Source organism: Oncorhynchus kisutch, linkage group LG11 (genome assembly GCF_002021735.2).
Source record: "Oncorhynchus kisutch isolate 150728-3 linkage group LG11, Okis_V2, whole genome shotgun sequence".
NCBI lineage: Eukaryota > Metazoa > Chordata > Actinopteri > Salmoniformes > Salmonidae > Oncorhynchus > Oncorhynchus kisutch.
The window spans coordinates 12,922,623-12,947,220 of record NC_034184.2 but is presented as its reverse complement, the minus strand read 5'-3'; the positions used below and the strand labels follow the sequence as shown (position 1 = coordinate 12,947,220).

The 24,598-nt window shown below is 44.0% G+C and overlaps 1 protein-coding gene across 4 annotated transcripts in view; it reads left to right on the top strand.

The window, feature by feature from the left end:
- Window positions 1-24,598, top strand: part of LOC109898932 (sorting nexin-29) — a 154,041-nt gene that overhangs the window by 77,386 nt on the left and 52,057 nt on the right. For all 4 annotated transcript variants that reach the window (XR_004211563.1, XM_020493985.2, XM_031835306.1 and 1 more), the window contains exons 15-16: window positions 14,109-14,215; window positions 23,879-23,995. Coding sequence is in view for 3 of the 4 variants with exons in the window: in XM_020493985.2 (XP_020349574.2) it covers window positions 14,109-14,215; window positions 23,879-23,995 (224 nt within the window). In the remaining variant the exon portion in view is untranslated. The remainder of the gene's footprint in view (window positions 1-14,108; window positions 14,216-23,878; window positions 23,996-24,598) is intronic.

The following is a 24,598-nucleotide window of genomic DNA, read 5'->3' as shown; positions in this document are numbered from 1 at the left end:
ATGTGCAATTACTGTATATAAATTATACAATTGTATAACACTGAGGCTGTTGAAAATTACAATGAGGTGCTTTAAAAAGTCCTTGAATTTGACTTGCCAATGTGTCTATGAACCTATGTTGTTGTATAGCTGGAGTTATGGGCCAATTTGCATATATTCTCTTTTATTCCTCTATGTACACATGGAACTGCTTGAAAATCATTTTTATTTTTGGTTTAATCCATTTTGACGTTTTGATCCCAATGTCACACATTGGTCCCATTTATTTATAGAAAGACCCAAACAGCACCACTAACCTCAATCCCAATCACTTAGAATGTTACTGTTTAAACTTAATACAATACACACGGGCAACTCTGGCCTTGCTTTTGTTTCCTATGATGCAATATTCTTAGCTATGTCCCGAAAATGTTTTGTCTGCAGAATGTTGTCTGGGTCTGGTTCTGGTTCTTCTCCCATCAGAATACATTGTAGACGCACAATGAGGTTGAATCATGGTTCACTGTAGCCTAGGTTGTATTGACTGGGAGCCATGACTGGGATTCCAGACATGTTCATTTGTTAGGAAACACTTTGCGTGTGTAGTAGAAAACATACAACATGACTATCATAGCATGTACACGCATGTATGCACACACACACACACACACAGCCATACTCATATGATCAATCACCAACCTCATAGTCAGCAGCCATCACTGTGTGTACTGTGGGAATCTGATGTTGGAGCACAGTAATGACCTTACACACTAGATATGACATACAGACACTCTTGGAAGAAAATTTGACCTGAATGGAAAATGTCTGTCATTAACAACCAACACATTGTTAAAATCCTTATTAAGGGTGTTTATTCAGGGTGATCAATCACCAGCCACCCCAATCCCATGCTTCCCTACCCTTCCTCCTCTGTTTGTACAGTATGAGACGAGTCTATGCTACATTTGAGGTTGAAGCACCACGACAGCGTTTGTCTTCAGTACTAGACGGAGGAATAATTGATTTGACCCACTTCAAAATGTGTCATTAGTCATCTGCTGCCTTGCGTTAAATTATGGCGGAGAGGCAAATTAATTGCCTGTGAGATCCTCTCTCTCAGGGAGTGTGGGCCTCCCTTTCCACAGAGTCGACTATTAACAAAATAACAAACGCAATTGGATTGACTTTTGAAAATGGCAGTAAATTAACGATGCAGTGACTGCGAGCATCACAGAGCAGGGAGGGAAATCAATTGGGGCGGCAGGGTAGCCTAGTGGTTAGAGTGTCGGACTAGTAACCGAAAGGTTGCAAGTTCAAATCCCCGAGCTGACAAGGTACAAATCTGTCGTTCTGCCCCTGAACAGGCAGTTAACCCACTGTTCCTAGGCTGTCATTGAAAATAAGAATTTGTTCTTATAGTAAAATAAAGGTTAAAAAAATAAATTATAATAATAATTAACGATGCGGTGACTGCGAGCATCGCAGAGCAGGGAGGGAAAACTACAGAGCTTGTTCTCTGATGAAGATGCAGCTTGCCGCTAATGAAAAAGGCAGTTTGTTTCTGTGATGCTGGCCGTTTACTCATCGTCTAAGTGGCCAGAGCAAAGCATGCTGGGTCATCACTCTCCAAACCGTTATTGATGTTGTTGTGATCTTCGAAAAAAAACCTTTGAGTGGGTGTGGAGACGATCAACACAATAACCAAAACGCAATTCGATTGACTTTTCAAAGTAGCAGTCAATTAACGCAGCAGCGAGCATTGTGAAGTGGGGAGGGGAATCTACAGCTCTTACTTTCCTGCAAAGAAGCAGCTTGTCACTAATGAGAGAGGCCGGTCTTTCACTCATTGTTTAAGTGGTGAGAGCAAAGCATGCTGGGTCATCGCTGCCCGAACCGTTATTGATGGCGTTGTCACCAGTGACGACCTCATTGGTCCAGAAATTAACCTTTTGTTTGAACTGGAGCAAAAGTTGTGTCATGTCATCTGATCTGTTTGACATGTAATTATTAGAGTTATCGCAGCTGCATTCCCAGAATTAGAATCTTACGTAATTGCCTCAGATGCTTGATCAAGTTCAGGTTGAGATGTTGAGAGAAAGAAGTGCTGGGCATCTTGTTGGGACATGCTTTTTCTGAATTAGGTCCACAGAATTATACCTACGGAAGAGCAGCTTCTATGGAGGAACTTTGAATGTCTTTGAACTGCAGAGCTGGTTTAAAGTTGGACCAGAGCAAACGTTAGATAGCTAGCTTGTGTGTGCAGAGCAGCACTAGAATAACATTTTAAAAAACATGTCTTACCTTTTTGTAGTTAATAAATACAATGTGAAACGTGATAACTATCGTATCCTTAACAGCATCGAAAAAGTCAATATATTCTTCTCTAATAAACATCTCTCCCTAATTTCTGAATTACACTTGTAAGATCGTCAGTAGGCTAGAGTAACCTATGCTTCAGAGGGGAGTGGCAGGTAGCCTACACACGCACACCCACCGGCAAAGATTTCCAGCTGGCAGGCAGACGCTGGAATAAGTTTGACAGAGTGCATAGGCGTTGTGTTGCGATTTTTGTGGGACTGGAAAAGAATTGTCGCAATGTAAAATAAAGTTTATTAATTGGTTCCCATGCTTTTAAAATAACGGCTACGTTCCGGGACAGTATAGATCACTTTCATTTTTGGGTTCGGGTTCCCTGAACCGGCTGCAACACTTGGTTTTGGGTGACCAGTGAAATTTCTCACAAAAAGATGGGCATGGCATTGGTATACTTTCCTGCAGTACCTGGTAATAGAGCAAGTACAGTCGTGGCCAAAAGTTTTGAGAATGACAAATATTAATTTTCGCTGCCTCAGTTTGTATGATGGCAATTTGCATATACTCCAGAATGTATGAAGAGTGATCAGATGAATTGCAATTAATTGCAAAGTCCCTCTTTGCCATGCAAATGAACTGAATCCCCCAAAAACATTTCCACTGCATTTCAGCCCTGCCATAAAAGGACCATCTGACATCATGCCAGTGATTCTCTCATTAACACAGGTGTGAGTGTTGACGAGGACATGTCTGGTGATCACTCTGTCATGCTGATTGAGTTCGAGTAACAGACTGAAAGCATCAAAAGGAGGGTGGTGCTTGGAATCATTGTTCTTCCTCTGTCAGCCATGGTTACCTGCAAGGAAACACGTGCCGTCATCATTGCTTTGCACAAAAAGGGCTTCACAGGCAAGGATATTGCTGCCAGTAAGATTGCACCTAAATCAACCATTTATCGGATCATCAAGAACTTCAAGGAGAGCAGTTCAATTGTTTTGAAAAAGGCTTCAGGGCGCCCAAGAATGTCCAGCAAGCTCCAGGACCGTCTCCTAAAGTTAATCCAGCTGCAGGATCGGGGCACCACCAGTACAGAGCTTGCTCAGAAATGGCAGCAGGCAGGTGTGAGTCCATCTGCACCCACAGTGAGGCAGAGACTTTTGGAGGATGGCCTGGTGTCAAGAAGGGCAGCAAAGAAGCCACTTCTCTCCAGGCTAACATCAGGGACAGACTGATATTCTGCAAAAGGTACAGGGATTGGACTGCTGAGGACTGGGGTAAAGTCATTTTCTCTGATGAATCCCCTTTCTGATAGTTAGGGGCATCTGGAAAAAAGCTTGTCCGGAGAAGACAAGGTGAGCGCTACCATCAGTCCTGTGTCATGGCAACAGTAAAGCATCCTGAGACCATTCATGTGTGGGGTTGCTTCTCAGCCAAGGGAGTGGGCTCACTCACAGTTTTGCCTAAGAACACAGCAATGAATAAAGAATGGTACCAACACATCCTCCGAGAGCAACTTCTCCCAACCATCCAGGAACAGTTTGGTGACGAACAATGCCTTTTCCAGCATGATGGAGCACCTTTCCATAAGGCAAAAGTGATAACTAAGTGGCTTTGGGAACAAAATATCAATATTTTGGGTCCCCAGACCTTTGAGAACTTGTGGTCAATCCTCAAGAGGTGGGTAGACAAACAAAAACCCACAAATTCTGACAAACTCCAAGCATTGATTATGCAAGAATAGGCTGCCATCAGTGGCCCAGAAGTTAATTGACAGCATGCCAGGGTGGTTTGCAGAGGTCTTGAAAAAGAAGGGTCAACACTGCAAATATTGACTCTTTGCATCAACTTCATGTAATTGTCAATAAAAGCCTTTGACACTTATGAAATGTTTGTAATTATACTTCAGTATTCCATAGTAACATCTGACAAAAAATATCTAAAGACACTGAAGAAGTGTGTGTGGGGGCTGTGCTTTGGCAAAGTGGGTGGGGTTATATCCTTCCTGTTTGGCCCTGTCCGGGGGTGTCCTCGGATGGGGCCACAGTGTCTCCTGACCCCTCCTGTCTCAGCCTCCAGTATTTATGCTGCAGTAGTTTATGTGTCGGGGGGCTGGGGTCAGTTTGTTATATCTGGAGTACTTCTCCTGTCCTATTCGGTGTCCTGTGTGAATCTAAGTGTGCGTTCTCTAATTCTCTCCTTCTCTCTTTCTTTCTCTCTCTCGGAGGACCTGAGCCCTAGGACCATGCCCCAGGACTACCTGACATGATGACTCCTTGCTGTCCCCAGTCCACCTGGCCATGCTGCTGTTCCAGTTTCAACTGACCTGAGCCCTAGGACCATGCCCCAGGACTACCTGACATGATGACTCCTTGCTGTCCCCAGTCTACCTGGCCATGCTGCTGCTCCAGTTTCAACTTCCACCTGACTGTGCTGCTGCTCTAGTTTCAACTGTTCTGCCTTATTATTATTCGACCATGCTGGTCATTTATGAACATTGAACATCTTGACCATGTTCTGTTATAATCTCCACCCGGCACAGCCAGAAGAGGACTGGCCACCCCACATAGCCTGGTTCCTCTCTAGGTTTCTTCCTAGGTATTGGCCTTTCTAGGGAGTTTTTCCTAGCCACCGTGCTTCTCCACCTGCATTGCTTGCTGTTTGGGGTTTTAGGCTGGGTTTCTGTACAGCACTTTGAGATATCAGCTGATGTACGAAGGGCTATATAAATAAATTTGATTTGATTTGAAGAAGCAAACGTTGTGGAAATTAATATTTGTGTCATTCTCAAAACTTTTGGCCACGACTGTACACAACACAGGATGTTTAAGGAAATTTTTATATTGACATGTGTGATTAACTAGCTTACTTAACATTTACAAATATGGGAGTAATGATTAATACAAGGTGACCAAAAGGTTTGTAAATGTCTTTATAAATGCTTATAAATGCCTTTATGAATGGTTTATTAAGGACCCTTAATATAGTGTTAGCCTAGGGGGTTGCTGGGCCCAGCACAGGCAGTGTGGTCTTCTGCTCCCAGTGATGCTAGGTAGGCTTAGAGCAGAATTTTCCCAGTCCTTCCCTGGCTCAAGCTACAGTATTTGTAGCTACTGTACCTCTGCTCTGTTATGTACAGGAACAGTAGAGTTGTATGAGCTTGTTCAAGTGTGTTTGTCTGCCTGTGGGGTTTGTGTGGTGGTGGGTATTGTGGGTGTGTGCCTGTATGTATTTGAATGTCAGTGTTTCCCCTAGGATTGTTTTCAGCAGCAGCGGTAAAGGTAGCTGCTTTCTTGGCGAGTCCAGGAGCAAGCCCCCCCGGGGGGATTTTTTATAGAACGACTGTGAGAAGTTTACTTCTGGTGACTTTTCAAAGGACATTTTACAACAAAGTGAATGAAAATTAAATTGCGTTGACACCGCCACTGCACTGTAGGTAGTCGATGATGAGGAGCAAGCGGTGTTTGTGCGCTTGTGACTCTCATTCGCACCTACTGTTACTGTTCACTTGTCCACAAATATACATTGCAAATTGTCAGGGATAGTATGAGATTTTGGTATTCAAGCCCTTTTTCTATACTGAACGATAATATAAATGCAACATGCAGCAATTTCAAATATTTTACTGAATTACAGTTCATATGAGGAAATCAGCCAAGTGAAATAAATTCCTTAGGCCTAATCTATGGATTTCACATGACTGGGAATACAGATATGTATCTGTTGGTCACAGATACCTTTAAAAGATGGGCCTCACAATGGGTGTTAGCTGGACTTATGGTTCATGAGAATACGGTTTTCAAAGGTTTAAAAACATGTCCAATATTTAAGAAAGGCACATTTTGAATTATTTTTTATTATTTGACCATGTTAAGAAAAGAAAAAACATCTAAGAATTATAATAGGTTTCAAAGCTTCGCTGTGAACCCCTAATAATAATTTAAATCATATTTTTTTAGTTTTCGGCTGCTAAATGAATATAGGGGAATCACTGTGGGAGGGAGGGAGGGAGGGAGGGAGGGAGGGAGGGAGGGAGGGAGGGAGGGAGGGAGGGAGGGAGGGAGGGAGGGAGGGAGGGAGGGGATGTGAATGCTTAACTCAGTTTTAACAGGTTGCAGCAGGATGAGCTCTGATGTTTTTCAACAGAGAAGTTTTTGGGTCAAAATGTTTTAATAATAGCTTTGATCATGAGAATAATTAAGTATTATTTATTCTCTAAAACAGTACACACACACAGTAACTAACACACACACACACACACACACACACACACACACACACTGACATGCCATCAACCCACATTGACAGAATACACACGTAGGTACAAACATCTCTCTCAGTCCCAGTATGGTAAACAAGTGAAGAATAGGAGATCATTATTGGGTGAGGTATTTATTTAAAATGCATATTTAATCATCCACAAAGGCACAATAATGAGGATTGTAAATAGCAGTGTCGTGACTTTACTTTCATTCATCTGATGACTGTTTATTTATTTAATCCACTAACTAGGTTTAATTGTTACCCGATTCAATTAATTACCTCATTACCTCTTATCATTCTGAACAGTCGTAACCTCATGCATCTGCAAAACCCTTTCTCATGATTCTGTACTAGACAAATTGTTTTCATTATTTATTTACTAGCTAACTAAATAATAACACAGGATAAACACACACATAGATTATTGACTAGAAACTTAATACGATGGAAACAGGTCCCTAGCGGACTGACACAATATTACAGCTTGTTACAACAGATATAGGGGGGAGGGGAGAAAAAGGGACACTTATCGTGGATATATTTTAGAACTATTCTCACATTAGTCATATACTTTGCACACAAACCGCCACCCATTTGGAATTAGAAATCATTAAGGTATTTACGTCAAACTGGCCCAGTTCCCTCCTCCCCTCTTCTGTGGGTGAGAGAAGGTCTGGTTATTGCCAAGCTGATCTGACCCATTGTGATCATCACAGGACAGTCATGACAGCAGCCTCCACATAGCAATGTAACGAAATATATGCTTTCTCCTCAAATGTACAACTCAACAGTTCAGAGAATCCAAACTCTATTTCAGATATGCCTCCAAATAGACTACAGTATGCATACAGTAGCTTTGACTTATAAAACCAAATTCAATTGCTTTTCGTTGCATTTTCATAGGAGCCACAATCACAGGTTTAGATGAAGTTTTCTCAAGGCATTAATAATTGTACAACTCCTTGATACTGATTGGTTTCTGGGATCTCATCTGTACTTGTGAAAATGAGCAGTTGATAATGCAGGCTCTGAAGAAGAGACAAATACTATTTTCTCTATAATTGGGAACCATTTTACTACAGAAGCATTGGTACCTCAGATACCCAATAATATCCAACTCACCATTGGCAGGAGTGTAACATAGCAACGGTACCTAATTTCCCCACGTGGGTACCTGCAGTAGTGAAGCACCACTTGTAGATGATTGAGATGCATTGACTGTGCTCATCATTTCTCTATCTGATTTAAACCAAGTGGCTCAGCTACTTCTCAGTCCTCTCTCTGTAGGACAAGTGGCTCAGCTACTTCTCACATCCTCTCTCTGTAGGACAAGTGGCTCAGCTACTTCTCACATCCTCTCTCTGTAGGACAAGTGGCTCAGCTACTTCTCTCGTCCTCTCTGTAGGACAAGTGGCTCAGCTACTTCTCTCGTCCTCTCTGTAGGACAAGTGGCTCAGCTACTTCTCTCGTCCTCTCTGTAGGACAAGTTGCTCAGCTACTTCTCTCTGTAGGACAAGTAGCTCAGCTACTTCTCTCGTCCTCTCTCTGTAGGACAAGTGGCTCAGCTACTTCTCTCGTCCTCTCTCTGTAGGACAAGTGGCTCAGCTACTTCTCTCGTCCTCTCTCTGTAGGACAAGTGGCTCAGCTACTTCTCTCGTCCTCTCTGTAGGACAAGTTGCTCAGCTACTTCTCTCGTCCTCTCTCTGTAGGACAAGTGGCTCAGCTACTTCTCACGTCCTCTCTCTGTAGGACCATTGGCCAGTCCGTCAGTGTGAAAGGAGATGTATTCACACAAGTACATTTATTCTGTGATGCACTGGGTAGTGTCGTGGATGGGACTATTTCAAAAAAAGTTTTGATCCCATTCCCCTAATAGTACATTTCCCCCCCGATCGGTTTCCCTAAGGCCAGCTGAGTAGATAAAGGATACGGCCAGACTGTGTGTAGAGCACAAGATTCTGTATAGATAGTAATGCTACATGATGGAGCTTCAGACCTGATGACAGCCCGTCATGATAAATGGCCCTGGCTGGACATTATTGCTGTCACTTCATTTCTCACCCTGACAACCAGTCACTTGGCGTCTCTCTCCCCCCTGATTAACACTCAGCACTCATTTATTGAAACGCACTTTACATTTCCCCCCAAAATCACCACAACACACACACACACCCTGATGCACTGCTCTGTACATGGGGATTGATTTCTTGTGAGATGTCCTGGGAAAATGTGTATTTTGACAAGGGTATTTGACGTTCCTGGGTTGACTGACTGAACGTGTGTGTGTGGGGGGGATACCTGAACATGTTTTATTTTATCCTTTCACTTGGTCTTCCCTCTGATTCATCCTGCCCTTCTGGAGTTGAAACTTCTCTGGAGTTGAAGCCTCTCTGGCGTATCTACTGGTATAGAGTGGCCATTTTTGAATCCATCAACCTTATTTTCTCAAACTCTTTAGGGACTCTGAGTGAATATGACCTGTAGTTCATGAGATTTATGATTATTTTAAGCATTTAGCGTTACTTAATCGTTAAGTTTCCTTATTTTTTAAAGATATCAATACAAAAGGTAACATAGTTCATCATGGTCATGTCTTTGATGACCCTAAAAAGTTGAATGTTCATAGGCCATTGTGAAGTGGATTTAAAAAAGGATTTAAATGGACATGTCAAACCAGATTTCCTGATTTATCCCTTATCATTTCTCAAGCTAAGAAGCCTCACTTGGTTGAAGCCTCTCTGGAGTTGTAATGGTGAAACACACTGATGATGCTGTATGTGTAACGAAATTCGTCTTCCTCTGACGAGGAGTATGAAGGATCGAACCAATATGCAGCGTGGTACGTGTCCATGTTGATAATTTATTAAAATTGAACACCAAAAACAAAATAACAAGTAGAACAAACGAAAACGGAACCGTTCTGTCTGGTAATGACACCGAGACAGAAACAATCACCCACAACTAAAATGGGGAAAACAGGCTACCTAAAAGTATGATTCTCAATCAGAGACAACGATAAACAGCTGCCTCTGATTGAGAACCATACCAGGCCAAACACAGAAATACAACATAGAAAAAGGAACATATACTACCCACCCCAACTCACGCCCTGACCAAACTAACACAAAGACAAAATAAATGAACCAAGGTCAGAACGTGACAGTATGATAAACAATAGACATGATAATGTACTGTAGAAGTAAACAGGATGTTTGGGGAGGTCCAAATACAGTAGTGGTTGGTAAGATATAATATATACAAAAGTATGTGGACACCCGTGCACAAAGCGAGGTCCATACAAAAATGTTTTGTCGATCGGTGTGGAAGAACTTGACTGGCCTGCACAGAGCCATGACCTCAACCCCATCAAACACCTTTGGGATGAACTGGAACCCCGACTGAGAGCCAGGCCTAATTGCCCAACATCAGTGCCCGACCTCACTAATGCTCTTGTGGCTGAATGGAAACAAGTCCCCGCAGTAATGTTTCATCATCTAGTGGAAAGCTTTCACAGAAGAGTGGAGGCTGTTTTAGCAGCAAAGGGGGACCAACTAAACTCAGCAAAAAAAGAAACGTCCTCTCACTGTCAATTGCGTTTATTTTCAGCAAACTTCACATATGTAAATATTTGTATGAACATAAGATTCAACAACTGAGACATAAACTGAACAAGTTCCACAGACATGTGACTAACATAAATGGAATAATGTGTCCCTGAACAAAGGGGGGTCAAAATCAAAAGTAACAGTCAGTATCTGTTGTGTCCACCAGCTTTAAGTACTGCAGTGCATCTCCTCCTCATGGACTGCACCAGATGTGCCAGTTCTTGCTGTGAGATGTTACCCCACTCTTCCACCAAGGCACCTGCAAGTTCCCAGACATTTCTGGGGTGAATGACCCTAGCCCTTACCCTCCGATCCAACAGGTCCCAGACGTGCTCAATGGGATTGAGATCCAGGCTCTAGGCTGGCCATGGCAGAACACTGACATTCCTATCTTGCAGGAAATCACGCACAGAACGAGCAGTATGACTGGTGGCATTGTCATGCTGGAGGGTCATGTCAGGATGAGCCTGCAGGAAGGGTACCACATGAGGGAGGAGGATGTCTTCCCTGTAACACACAGCGTTGAGATTGTCTGCAATGACAAGCTCAGTCCGATGATGCTGTGACACATCGCCCCAGACCATGATGGACCCTCCACTTCCAAATCGATCCCGCTCCAAAGTACAAGCCTCGGTGTAACGCTCATTCCTTCAACGATAAACACGAATCCGACCATCACCCCCGGTGAGACAAAACCGCGACTCGTCAGTGAAAGGCACTTTTTGCCAGTCCTGTCTGTTCCAGCGACGGTGGGTTTGTGCCCATAGACAACATTGTTGCCGGTGATGTAAGGCAGGTCCTCAGCAGACAACCCGGCCTACAAGCCCTCAGTTCAGCCTTTCTCAGCTTATTGCGGACAGTCTGAGTACTAATGGAGGGATTGTGCGTTCCTGGTGTAACTCGGGCAGTTGTTGTTGCCATCCTGTACCTGTCCTGCAGGTGTGATGTTCGGATGTATCGTTCCTGTGCAGGTGTTACACGTGGTCTGCCTACTGCGAGGATGATCTGTCTGTCCTGTCACCCTGTAGCGCTGTCTAGGCGTCTCACAGTACGAACATTGCAATTTATTTCCCTGGCCACATCTGCAGTCCTCATGCCTCCTTGCAGCATGCCCGAGGCACGTTCACGCAGAAAGCAGGGACCCTGGGCATCTTTCTTTTGGTGTTTTTCTGAGTTAGTAGAAAGGCCTCTTCAGTGTCCTAGGTTTTCATAACTGTGACCTTAATTGCCTACTGTCTGTAAGCTGTTTGTGTCTTAACGACCGTTCCACAGGTGCATGTTCATTAATTGTTTATGGTTCATTGAACAAGCATGGGAAATGTTGTTTAAACCCTTTACAATGAAGATCTGTGAAGTTATTTGGATTTTTACAAATTATCTTTGAAAGACAGGGCGCTGAAAAAGGGACGTTTCTTTTTTTGCTGAGTTTACATATTAATGCCTATGATTTTGGAATGAGATGTTCAACGAACAGGTGTCCACATACTTTTGGACATGTAGTGTACAACCCCTTGAAAAAGCTGTACCAATAAAAACCCTCTGTAGCTTTGACAGTGGTTTTTATGTGTTAGCATATCTATGATTTGGACTCAGTTTCAACTTCTCTCAACCACATATGCCTCTGTTCAAGCATGTTCAAGCATGCCACACACTCCTGTTTGTTTGAAATGCTTGATCCATCATTGACAGCAGACAATGTGAGTACCAGAAATGGTATGATCTGTACAGCTTGGACACCACTGACATGGATAGGCCTTCTCTGACACCAAATATAGAACATGTAAAGAGGAGTGCTGCCATCGTCAGTGCAAAGGTGAGAGCGACCATCAACTGTGTTGAATGTATAATTTGTATTTATTATGGATCCCCATTAGCTGCTGCCAAAGCAACAGCTACTCTTCCTGATGTCCAGCAAAATTAAGGCAGTTTATACAATTTTAAAACATTCATAACACACGGTGTGCCCTCAGGCCCCTACTCCACCACTACTAAATTCATGTGTATTTGTGTCTGTGCCAATGTTTGTGTTGCTTCAGAGTCCCCGCTGTTCCATAATGTGTTTAAAAAATATATATTTTACTGCTTGCGTCAGTTACTTTTTTATTTTTTATTTAACTTCAATGACGGCCTAGGAACAGTTTGTGAACTGCCTGTTCAGGGGCAGAACAACAGATTTGTACCTTGTCAGCTCGGGGATTTGAACTTGCAACCTTCTGGTTACTAGTCCAACACTCTAACCACTGGGCTACCCTGCCGCGTCAGTTACTTGATGTAGAATAGAGTTCCATGTAGTCATTGCTCTATGTAGTACTGTGTGCCTCCCATAGTCTGTGTTCTGGACTTTGTGACTGTGAAGAGACCTCTTGTAAGCATGTCTTGTGGGGTATGCATGGGTGTCCGTGCTGTGTGCCAGTAGTTTAGACAGACAGCCCTGTGCATTCAACATGTCAATACCTCTCATAAATAAAAGTAGTCATGAAGTCAATCTCTCCTCCACTTTGAGCCAGGAGAGATTGACATGCATATTTTTAATATTAGCTCTCTATGTACATCCGTGCACATCTGTGCTGCCCTGTTCTGAGCCAATTGCAATTGTCCTATGTCCTTTTTTGTGGCACCAGCCACACGACTGAACAGTAGTCAAGGTGTGACAAAACCAGGGCCTGTAGGACCTGCCTTGTTGATAGTGTTGTTAAGAAGGCAGAGCAATTTTGTCCGATATACTTGGATGTCTAGAGTCTGCATTTGTTGCTGGCATGTCATCCATAAGCTTGCTTATCTTTCCAATGAAAAGGTCATTAAAGTAGTTTGCAATATCAGTGGGCTTTGATGAATGAGCCATCTGAATCAATAAATGAATGGAGCAGTTGGCTTTCTCTCCCAAAATGTCATTTAAGGTGCCCCAAAGCTTTTTACTATCATTCTTTATATAATTTATCTGTTTCATAGTGTAGTTTCTTTTTATTTAGTTTAGTCACATGATTTATTAATTTGCAGTAATTTGCCAATCAGTTGGGCTGCCAGACTTAATTGCTGTAACTTTTTGCCTCATCCCTTTCAACCATACTATTTTTCAATTCCTCATCAATCCAAGGGGATTTACCAGTTTTTACAGTCATTTTCTTAATGGGTGTGTGCTTATTAGTAACTGGAATAAGTAGTTTCATAAATGTGTCAAGTACAGCGTCTGATTGAAAAGCGTCTGAAAATGCGGCGTGGTATGTGTTCATGATGAAATTTAATGAAGAAAACACAACACTGAAACACACTATACAAAACAATAAACAAATAACGACCGTGAAGCTAAATGAGACCTGTGCTGACACAAGCAATCAACATAGACAATCACCCACAAACAAACAGTGAAACCCAGGCTACCTAAGTATGATTCTCAATCAGAGACAACTAATGACACCTGCCTCTGATTGAGAACCATACTAGGCCGAAACATACAAATCCCCAAATCATAGAAAAACAAACATCGACTGCCCACCCCAACTCACGCCCTGACCATACTAAATAAATACAAAAACAAAGGAAATAAAGGTCAGAACGTGACATCTACTATTCGGTCTCCAACAGACAATTAAAACTGTGAAAAACCGGCTCTTACTTTAACTACTGACAAGACAATACTCCTCCGCATAATATTCAAATGATAATGGTGTGTGTGTGTTTGTTGCCCCAGGCATATCAAACACATTAATATTGATCATTATGTTGGCTGGCAGTTAGGCTATCGGTTAGAGCGTTGGGCCAGTTACTGAAAGGTCTGCTCTGGGATTCAAACTGGCGACAAGGTGAAAGATCTTTCTGTGCCCTTAAGCAAGGCACTTAACCCTAATTGCATATAAAACACAATTGTTCATGTGTGGAACAGGACAAATATAAGCACCCACAAAATGATTATTATTGTTCCCCACGTAACTGTTTGCTTCTCTCCTCCTCCAGCTCTCCCCATGGTGGGGAACTGTGATGGTTCTACTCTGGCCCCTCAGAGCAGGTCTATGGGGGATGTGGAGGAGCTGGCTGCCAGCTACGAACGCAAACTCATAGAGGTGGGTACTACTGTTACTGTCTGACTCAGTCTTACCTCTACCGCTACTTAGGCAGCTGAGATGACTGCATTTACTTTATGTTCGTCATTTTGTCTTTTATTATTGTTGTTGCATTTTTGAGAAGGAAACTGGAAGTACTGTAAGCATGTCGTTGGATGGTGTATACCATTTGTATCCTGTACATACGACTAATACAACTATCTACACAGTCATCACTGATCAGTGAAGCAAGAAGATTGATTTCACCAATCCAGCCTGGTCAGATCACTCAGTAATTACTTCGAGAGGATTTCTAAAGTATTTCAACAGAGCCATGGAGTATTGTAGGTAGCTGATGCACAGTTCCAACTCTGTTGTTACACATGGTGATGCAGCCTCAGTCACTCAGAGACAGGGAGTGGGTGGTTCTGGGAGTTCTTGGCATGCTTGGTACAGTAACTAATGACCAACCGACGGTGTGACACTCTGAGCTGAGTGACAATGACATAAAAAACCAGAAAAAACTCTGCCCTCCTCTATTCTAATGAGGTTTTCCATCAATTATTCCTAGATTTATTTTATAATAAATAATTCTGCTATTTTTTTCACTTATTTCTGAACTGTCTTATTGATGCGATCATTTACTTGCTTGTCGGTCTCAATAGGGCTTCCCTAAGCATACTGGGATGTGGACTGAGCAAGTAGACGGTACATTTATTGATGTTACCAACTGGTTTGCCTGTTTATGCTCTCTCTGAAGTTGTAGAAACATGCAGATGGTTAGCTAATGCTGTTGTCTGTTGCTATTGACAATGGGTTATAAGTTCCACTGGGGCCATAGTGAAAGGGTATTGGATATGGAATAACCACCTGTATAATCTAAAGTATTTCTAACCAGACTTATTGTAAGGTACTATTATGGGATGTATTAGTGATTTTGTGTAGGAGAGATGTGTGTGTGATAACAGTGTGATATGGGTCGGGGACTCCTCTGGGATCTCTGGATCTTTTGATGTGTTCGCTCTCTCTCTCTCTCGCTCTCGCTCTCTCGCTCATATTAATTATCCAACAGCAGAAACACCACAACAATTAACAGTCTTTCTTTCTGTTCAGTTTAGAAAAGACTCACAATAAGAGCAGCCTATGCCTGGAAACATGCTTCACTGATGCCACTCATATATTGATCTTAAATATTTCTTATGAATAAGGATGGATTAAATAAGGCCCAACAAATTGCCAGTGTGTGTTTGTGTGCCCATCTGATTGCAGTGGACAGCTCAGCATGTGGTGTACCCCCACCCCCCCGCCCGGGTCACTTCCTGTTTGTAGCGATTTCTGGTTAAAGTGAGTCAGTGAGAGAGGGACTGTGTGCTCCCAGGCACTGACACCAATCTCTCCCCTATCTTCCTCCCTCCTCTGAGGGAAAGCTAAGCCTGTCGTCTCCTCTTTCCGCTTCTCTCCGCTCTCTCTTTAGACTCGTTTCACATCCAATTACTTGTGTTAGATAGCAGGTCAGCTATGGTGGCTGTTTCTGCTTGGGATGGTACTCCCAGCTCAGCATCAGCACATCCTAGAGAGGGAGAGGGAGGTGGGGAAGTGGGAGAGGGAGGCGGGGAGGGGAAGAGGGAGACGGGGAGGAAGGGGGAAGAGATGGGAGCAAGATATAGGGAGGGGAGGAAGAGAGTGGGAGGGGGGAGGAATGAAGAGAGTGGGAGGGAGGGGATGGGGAGGGAGGGAGGGAGAGAAGGGGAAGAGAGGGAGGGAGGGGAGGAAGGAAGAAATTGCGTGAGGGAGGGGAAGAGAAATTACAGGAGGGAGGGGAGGGGGGAGGAAGAGAGGGGAGGGAGAGATGGAAGAGAGGGGGAGGGGAGGGGAGGGAGAGATGGAAGAGAGGGGGAGGGGAGGGAGAGATGGTAGAGAGAGGGAGAGGGAGGGGAGGGAGAGGGAGGGGATAAAAAGTGAGGGAGGGGATGAAGAGAGGGAGGGAGGGGAAGGGAGAGGGGGCAGAAGAGAGAGGGAAGAGAGGGAGGAAGGGAGAGGGGGAGGGGAAGAGAAATTGCAGGAGGGAGGGGAGGAAGAGAGGGGGAGGGAGGGGAAGAGAAATTACGGGAGGGAGGGGAGGAAGAGAGAGAGAGAGGGAGGGGAGGAAGAGAGGGGGAGAGGGAGGGAGGGAAGGGAGGAAGAGGGTAATGGAGGGAGGGGATGAAGAGAGGGAGGGGAGGGGAGGGAGGAAGAGAGGGAGGGGAGGAAGAGAGAAAAGAAGGAGAGGAGTTGGAGGGAGGGGATGAAGAGAGGGAGGGGGGAGAGATGGGAGGAAGGGAGAGGGAGGAACGGAAGTGAGAGCGGGAGGGAGGGAGGGAGAGTGCGGAGGAGGAGAGAGTGGGATGAGGAGGGGAGGGAGAGAGGGGATGAAGAGAGAGAGAGGGGAAGAGAAATTGTGCGAGGGAGGGGAGGAAGAGAGAGAGGGGGGAGGGGATGAAGGACAGGGGGAGAGAGAGAGGGAGGGGAAGAGAGAGAGGGGAATGGTGGGGGAGGGGAAGAGAGAGGGGGAAGGGAGGGAGAAGGGAGGAAGAAGGAAAGGGAGGAGAGGAGGAGGAGGAGGAGGGAGGGGATGAAGAGGGGAGGGTAGCAAGAGAGAGGGGGAGAGCGAGGGGAGGAAGAGAGAGAGAGGGGAGGAATGGAGAGAGGGAGGGAGGGAGAGAAAGAGAGGAGGAAGAGGGAGGGGGGAGGAGAGAAAGAGAGGAGGAAGAGGGAGGGAGAGGGGAGGAAGAGATGAGGGAGAGAGGGGCAAGGGAGGAAGAGAGAGAGAGAATAGGGGGAGGGATGGGAGGAAGAGTGAGAGAGGGGGTGGGGGAGGGGAGGAAGAGAGGGAGGGTGTCAGAAAGGGAATGAGGGTGTAGGAGAAAGGAGGAGAGAACTGTCAGGATCACCTGCTTGACAACGATGCCATATAGAACTGTCACAAGCAGAGAGTGCCTGGGTCAGGAAACAGATTTTTACTGTTAAGTTAGTTTGTAGGTCTAATAGAACTTACCATAAACCTAAACTAACTCTGCTTTCAATAAGATTCATTGCTATTTCTGAGAGTTTTGAAGGAAAGAGCTGAAATACACAAGCGCAATTGACAATGTTTCTAAATTAAAACCCAGTTAAACAAAACATTGAATGAATGAATGCATTGCCTTGGTCCTGTCTTCCTGACCAGTGCTGCATTGTGGGTTTTGAGGTTGGAAGTGTTGTCAGCCATATGTGAACTCCTTGCCTTTTAACCAAATTGGGAGTGCTAGCCTAGCACGTGGCTGGGGTGGGCTGGAAATACACCTCTATGTGCAAATCAGCCGGCACGGCCTCGGAGTAAAAACTTATCTCCCTCTCAACAAGAATTAATTGGTTTTCTTCACGCTTCAAATTAATTATCTCTTTTTAATGTCCTATTTGAAAGTTACAGCACAAATAAAGAGGTGATGAATGGATGGAGTGTTCCGGAATTATCTGATGTTCTGGAATGGTCTGATATTCTACACTCTGATTTGTACTTATTCCGATATAACAAAACATGCCGAAAAGCTGCTGTGCTGTTCAATGTAGCTATGTCACAAATCCCGACCTACGGTCTGCAATGCTCCCACGTAGGGAAATGGAGGCTGTGAGTGCGTGGGCCTGTGCCCTCCCAGGCCCACCCATGGCTGTGCTCCTGCTCATTCATGTCAAGTCCATAAATTATGGCCTAATGAATTTTATTTCAATTGATGGATTTCCTTCTTTGAACTGTCACTCAGTCAAATCTTTGACGTTGTTGCATGTTGTGTTAATATTTTTGTTCAGTATAGTTTTGTAATTGACTAAAACAGAAAATCATTTTTTTTGCTGTATTCCAATGGGGTAACCTAGGTAACCACAGTTTGTTTCCCCCACAGGCAGGCAGGGCCACAACGTTCTGTCTAATACCGACTGAGTCTATCAGTGAGTTTTGTTGTTCAGAGGTGGTAGCTAGGAACCTTTCTGATGTGTTATTCAGTGTTCCCCACAGGGAGGCTGTCAAAGGTGACACGGCTGTGTTGGACCTCTCTGTCGGTATTGATGGTACCCAGCCTGGCCTTTTCCAAATGCCAGCTGAGTCGTGTATGTATGTGCATGTCACTGTTGTGCTTATTTCAGAATTTGGGAATTGACCACACCCCACAGAATACAACATTTCAGTTTGAGTGACAGAATTTCATTCTGTACAATTCAAAGAAATTCCACTCAGTCGTAGAATATGAGAGTTTCATTGAATCTGACAGGTCACACTTCCAGATACCAAAGAATGTTACTTTTCTGTGGAAACAATGTTCATATATACAATTGTAACCTTAGTGCTTAGAATAGCCAATTACACTGAGTGTACAAAACATTAGGAACACCTTCCTAATATTGAGTTGCACCCCCCCCACAAAAAAAGAAAAAGCCAAAATTCGTCCTGGCATGGACTGTAGCACCCCTGCTGACCCATTTTGACTCCAGTGCTTCCCACAGTTGTGTCAGGTTGGCTGGATGTCGTTTGAGTGGTGGATCATTATTGATACACATGGGAAACTGTTGATCCTGAAAAACCCAGCAGCATTGCAGTTCTTGACATACTCAAACCAGTGCGCCTGGCATCTACTACTATACCCTGTTCAAAGGCACTTAAATCTTTTGTTTTGCACATTCACCTATGGCTTTGCGATATTGAGAAAATATAATATCACAGTATTTTTTTAAATTATTATTACGGTATTTGACAGTATTATGTTTTTTATTAATAAAAGTTATACATTTTCTTTGAGTAGTGCGTGACCTCAGCGTGGCAACACATATATTCTAAATGATTTCAATGGGTCCTTCTCCATTCTGATTGTTTTATACTGTTCAATTCAACTTCAACCTAAAGTACTTTTCAGCATTTTCCTCAATTTCTGTTTTTCCTGCACTCATTTTAGATAAGTTCCACACTGCCATGTAGGGCTGCACGATATGGGCAAACAATTTAGGCCTAATTTCTTACCAAATGTTGCAATTGTGGTTTAGAGCAAAACACTTGGGTGAACTGTTGGAATCATGGAAATAGAATGATTTTTCAAATTATATAGTTAGAATATAATAGTGGGCACTTTGAATACAGTGTTGTTTGTTTAACATTATAGTTGATGCTCAGATAGTTGATGTTTAAAGTTGGTGAGGGAAATAAAAGTCTCCAACTTCAGCGATTTTTGCAATTCGTTCTAGTCACAGGCAGCAGAGAACTGGAAGGAAAGGCGGCCAAATGAGATGTTGGCTTTGGGGATGATCAGTGAGATATACCTGCTGGAACGTGTGCTACTGTTGTGTGTTGTTATCGTGACCAGTGAACTGAGATAAGGTGGAGCTTTACCTAGCATAGACTTATAGATGACCTGGAGCCAGTGGGTCTGGTGACGAATATGTAGCGAGGGCCAGCCGACTAGAGCATACAGGTCGCAGTGGTGGGTGGTATAAGGTGATTTGGTAACAAATAGACTGCATCCAGTTTGCTGAGTAGAGTGTTGGAAGCTATTTTGTAGATGACATCGCCGAAGTCGAGGATCGGTAGGATAGTCAGTTTGGTGGCGTGAGTGAAGGAGGCTTTGTTGCGAAATAGAAAGCCGATTCTAGATTTGATTTTGGATTGGAGATGTTTAATATGAGTCTGGAAAGAGAGTTTACAGTCTAGCCAGACACCTAGGTATTTATAGCTGTCCACATATTCTAGGTCGGAACGTCCAGGGTGGTGATGCTAGGCGGGCGGGCGGGTGCAGGCAGCGAACGGTTGAAAAGCATGCATTTGGTTTTACCAGCGTTTAAGAGCAGTTGGAGGCCACGGAAGGAGTGTTGTATGGCATTTAAGCTCGTTTGGAGGTTAGTTAGCACAGTGTCCAAGGAAGGGCCAGAAGTATACAGAATGGTGTCATCTGCGTAGAGGTGGATCAGGGAATCGCCCACAGCAAGAGCGACATCATTGATATATACAGACAAAAGAGTCGGCCCGAGAATTGAACCCTGTGGCACCCCCATAGAGACTGCCAGAGGTCCGGACAACATGCCCTCCGATTTGACACACTGAACTCTGTCTGCAAAGTAGTTGGTGAACCAGGCGAGGCAGTCATCAGAAAAACTAAGGCTATTGAGTCTGCCGATAAGAATACTGTGATTGACAGAGTCGAAAGCCTTGGCTAGGTCGATGAAGACGGCTGCACAGTACTGTCATTTATCGATGGCGGTTATGATATCGTTTAGCACCTTGAGCGTGGCTGAGGTGCACCCTTGACCGGCTCGGAAGCTGGGTTGCACAGCGGAGAAGGTACTGTGGGATTCGAAATGGTCAGTGATCTGTTTATTAACTTGGCTTTCGAAGACTTTAGACAGGCAGGGCAGGATGGATATAGGTCTGTAACAGTTTGGGTCTAGGGTGTCACCCCCTTTGAAGAGGGGGATGACCGTGGCAGCTTTCCAATCTTTAGGGATCTCGGATGATATGAGAGGTTGAACAGGCTGGTAATAAGAGTTGCAACCGTGGCGGCGGATAGTTTTAGAAAGAGAGGGTCCAGATTGTCTAGCCCAGCTGATTTGTACTGGTCCAGGTTTTGCAGCTCCAGGTTTTTCAACTTGAGAAAGTGTGAAGGACTTTTAGTGGCATCATGGCACGGAAAATCGCCCTTCCACTCTCTGCATCCAAGAGACTACATGTAGCCTCGTCTCGGGACCTATACACACCTGTTAAGATTAGCAGCCCTATGTAGGCACGCAGGTCAATCTCATCCATCCTTTTCCAGTTGTCTCTATATTTACGGAAACCCTCCAAATGTGTCATCTCTGGGATGATTTTTTCGATGGCTGGTGTGATGAACATGTAGAATGTTGAAGCGATGTCCTGGCCATGGGCAACTGCATGTCTTGTGGGTCCTGGGGTCATCCTTATGACATTTTGTGCTGCCATCCTGCCCTGGTTGTCATATGGTGACAAGGACCATGTTATTTAGCTGTTCTTTGAAAAAAATGTCTCTCTTTCAGCTTGGGGGATTTCTTCTTCATCTGAAGAGGATGCATCGTGCTCTGGGTTGTATTCTTCCCCATCTTCTTCATCAGATACCTCCTCCTCTTCTAAATCATTGTTCTCTTGTTCCTCCTGGACATCTGTAAAATCCAAATCTACAACCTGTTGGGCACTGAAACGTGCACTCATGGCTTCAGCAAAGAGAGAACTGGGGGACTGTCATATGCAGCACCTTTATAGCCTCTGACTGCATTCCCCATTAGTAAACAATGCTTTCAAGAAATGTTTATTTTGTCTGAAATAGTTTTTATTGTGTGTGTGTGGGGGGGGGTCGTGGAGTGGAGATGCTGCACATGCACAAGAAAGTTTTAGTTTTGTCTGAGTTCAATCAGTAGCACACAATCTCAATTTCTCATTGTGTGAATGTGTGTGTCTTTGTGGTTTTTGTGGTGTGTAAATGATTTTATAACTGCCGGGTAAAAATGACCCTAAGACAATCTTTGTACCCTGGTAGTGTACAGCTTTCCACGGAAATATGAACAAAGGCGATGTTTCGCTTTTTCAAATGTTGGGGTCACTCTAGGAAAGTCATAACATTTCAAGTTGACAAAATATAATTTAGGGGGTCATTTTTTACCCTTAAGACAACACAAGGGTTAAGTAGCTTTAAAACCAAATACTTTTCCTCAAGTAGTATTTTACTGGGTGACTTTTACGCCATTTTTCTTTTAATGTATCTTTTACTCAGGTATGAAAATTGGTTACTTTTTCCACCACAGCACATGTGCTTGTGTGTATTCACACCATTCACTATGCCCTTTGTAACTCCCGGTCTCTGTAGAGTTAGACGACTTCAAGGAAGCTGCAGGTTCACTCCTGAGATGGGAAAGTTGAATGTTGAGTGCATTTCAAAGTAGAAACAGTGGAAGCAGGACTTCATGGTGCTGCCTTCAAAGATGTCAAGTTCTGCATTTCAATGTTCAACTCTCTCTACCAGGTCCTGAGGTCACTGTATTTGAATTCATTCTAAAGTCTGGAAAGTTAAATGAGTCTATGTATGAATAGTGAACTAGAAAGCCAGGTGAATGTTGAAATGTTAGCTAACTATGAGATCATTCTAGCCAAGCTGGAAAACTAACAAACGGAAAGTTTGTTTCCTCACTTTTCCCAGATCAAATAAAATAAAATAAAATAGATTTATATAGCCCTTCGTACATCAGCTGATATCTCAAAGTGCTGTACAGAAACCCAGCCTAAAACCCCAAACAGCTAGCAATGCAGGTGTAGAAGCACGGTGGCTAGGAAAAACTCCCTAGAAAGGCCAAAACCTAGGAAGAAACCTAGAGAGGAACCAGGCTATGTGGGGTGGCCAGTCCTCTTCTGGCTGTGCCGTAGTAGTCCCCACGATATGCAACTGTTCAGGGAAGTCAGAAACCAATACACGCAGAAAAGGCAGAAATTCGCATGCTGTAGCTCTAACTACAAAAAGTTTTGGGACACTGTAATCTGTGGAGATTATAACAGAACATGGCCAAGATGTTCAAATGTTCATAAATGACCAGCATGGTCAAATAATAATAAGGCAGAACAGTTGAAACTGGAGCAGCAGCACAGTCAGGTGGAAGTTGAAACTGGAGCAGCAGCATGGCCAGGTGGACTGGGGACAGCAAGGAGTCATCATGTCAGGTAGTCCTGGGGCATGGTCCTAGGGCTCAGGTCAGTTGAAACTGGAACAGCAGCATGGCCAGGTGGACTGGGGACAGCAAGGAGTCATCATGTCAGGTAGTCCTGGGGCATGGTCCTAGGGCTCAGGTCCTCAGAGAGAGAGAAAGAAAGAGAGAAGGAGAGAATTAGAGAAAGCACACTTAGATTCACACAGGACACCGAATAGGACAGGAGAAGTACTCCAGATATAACAAACTGACCCCAGCCCCCCGACACATAAACTACTGCAGCATAAATACTGGAGGCTGAGGCCAGATGCCATGTTGAGGTTAGTTTTCAACTTTGCACTATAAGATAAGGATTGTCTGTACTCTTACTCCCTCATAACAAAGAGCCCTCTTAAGGAAACCATTCTTTAACTAGCCTGATACTGAAGTTAATTCCTTGGTCGTTTTCATGCAAAACATTCCAAAACAGACAACCAGGCTAGAACATTGAGTCTCTACAATGTTTAGGATCATAACCCAGTGTGTTTGAGGTGGTATCCTCCATGTATTGGGGTCAGTAATGGGTACAGACATCAGAAATGACATCATTCACCTGTCATACACAGTCGTCCCTTTCCTCAATCTACCCTGACACCTGATGTCATCTGACAAATGAATGCATGTCACAGCTGTCTAGCTGTCTCTGTTCGTGACACGCTGGTGGCAGCAACCTATCATCCTGTCCAGGTCTGTTAGGGACACTGAAGGCTGATGTCACAAGCAGCCTGGACTCAACCACGCTGTGTGTGTGTGTGTGTGCATGAGCATCCTTTTAGCTAATTGTACTTCCTTGCCAAACTGTCCGTTTTACTGTTCCTCCGTGTATCATTTTTGACTGTTATTTGGAGTCTGTTGTTTTAGTTCATATACAGCTGCACGGATCAGGTGTGTGTGTGTTCCAGACCGTAACTAACCCTGTGTGTGTGTGTGTGTTTTTCCTAGGTGGCTGAGATGCATGGCGAGTTGATAGAGTTCAATGAGCGTCTGTACCGTTCTATGATGGCCAAGGACCACCTCATCATACAGATGAAACAGGAACTCATCGACCTCAGAGGACCAGTGAGTTACCCTCTACATGCACTCACACACACACACCCAGGGGGAGCTTTTTGGCCACTCGGGTATAAATCAACTGCCCTAGGCTACAGATACCACCTCTTATTCTAGAGCTCAAGTCCTCATCTGCTGGCCCAGCTCTGGCTGCACACTGGCTGGCCGGAAGGATTTCAATGGCATCCAAAAAATCACTAAGGATCATGGTGAAAGTGTATGTAACTAGCAAAGGATCATAGTTTACGTAATCGTTTTCATCTTGCCTGAGAGAGCCTCCTCGTAGCCTACCGGCCCATGATTGGTCTGTAGCCTACCAGCCCATGATTGGTCTGTGCCAACACATGTTGTGTGACGACAAGTTAGTAGTCAGAATTAATCACTATTTCATTAAATATCTCAATTTGTAGCGAACTTTGAAATAATTCAGTGTGGGGATCGAACTTGATCATAATAAACACATTTTAGATCCCAAAACATGCATCTAAAAATAATGTTTGGATGTCTTTGCGATCAGAATTTACAGTTGGAGTCGGAAGTTTACATACACTTAGGTTGGAGTCATTAAAACTCGTTTTTCAACCACTCCATAAATGTCTTGTTAACAAACTA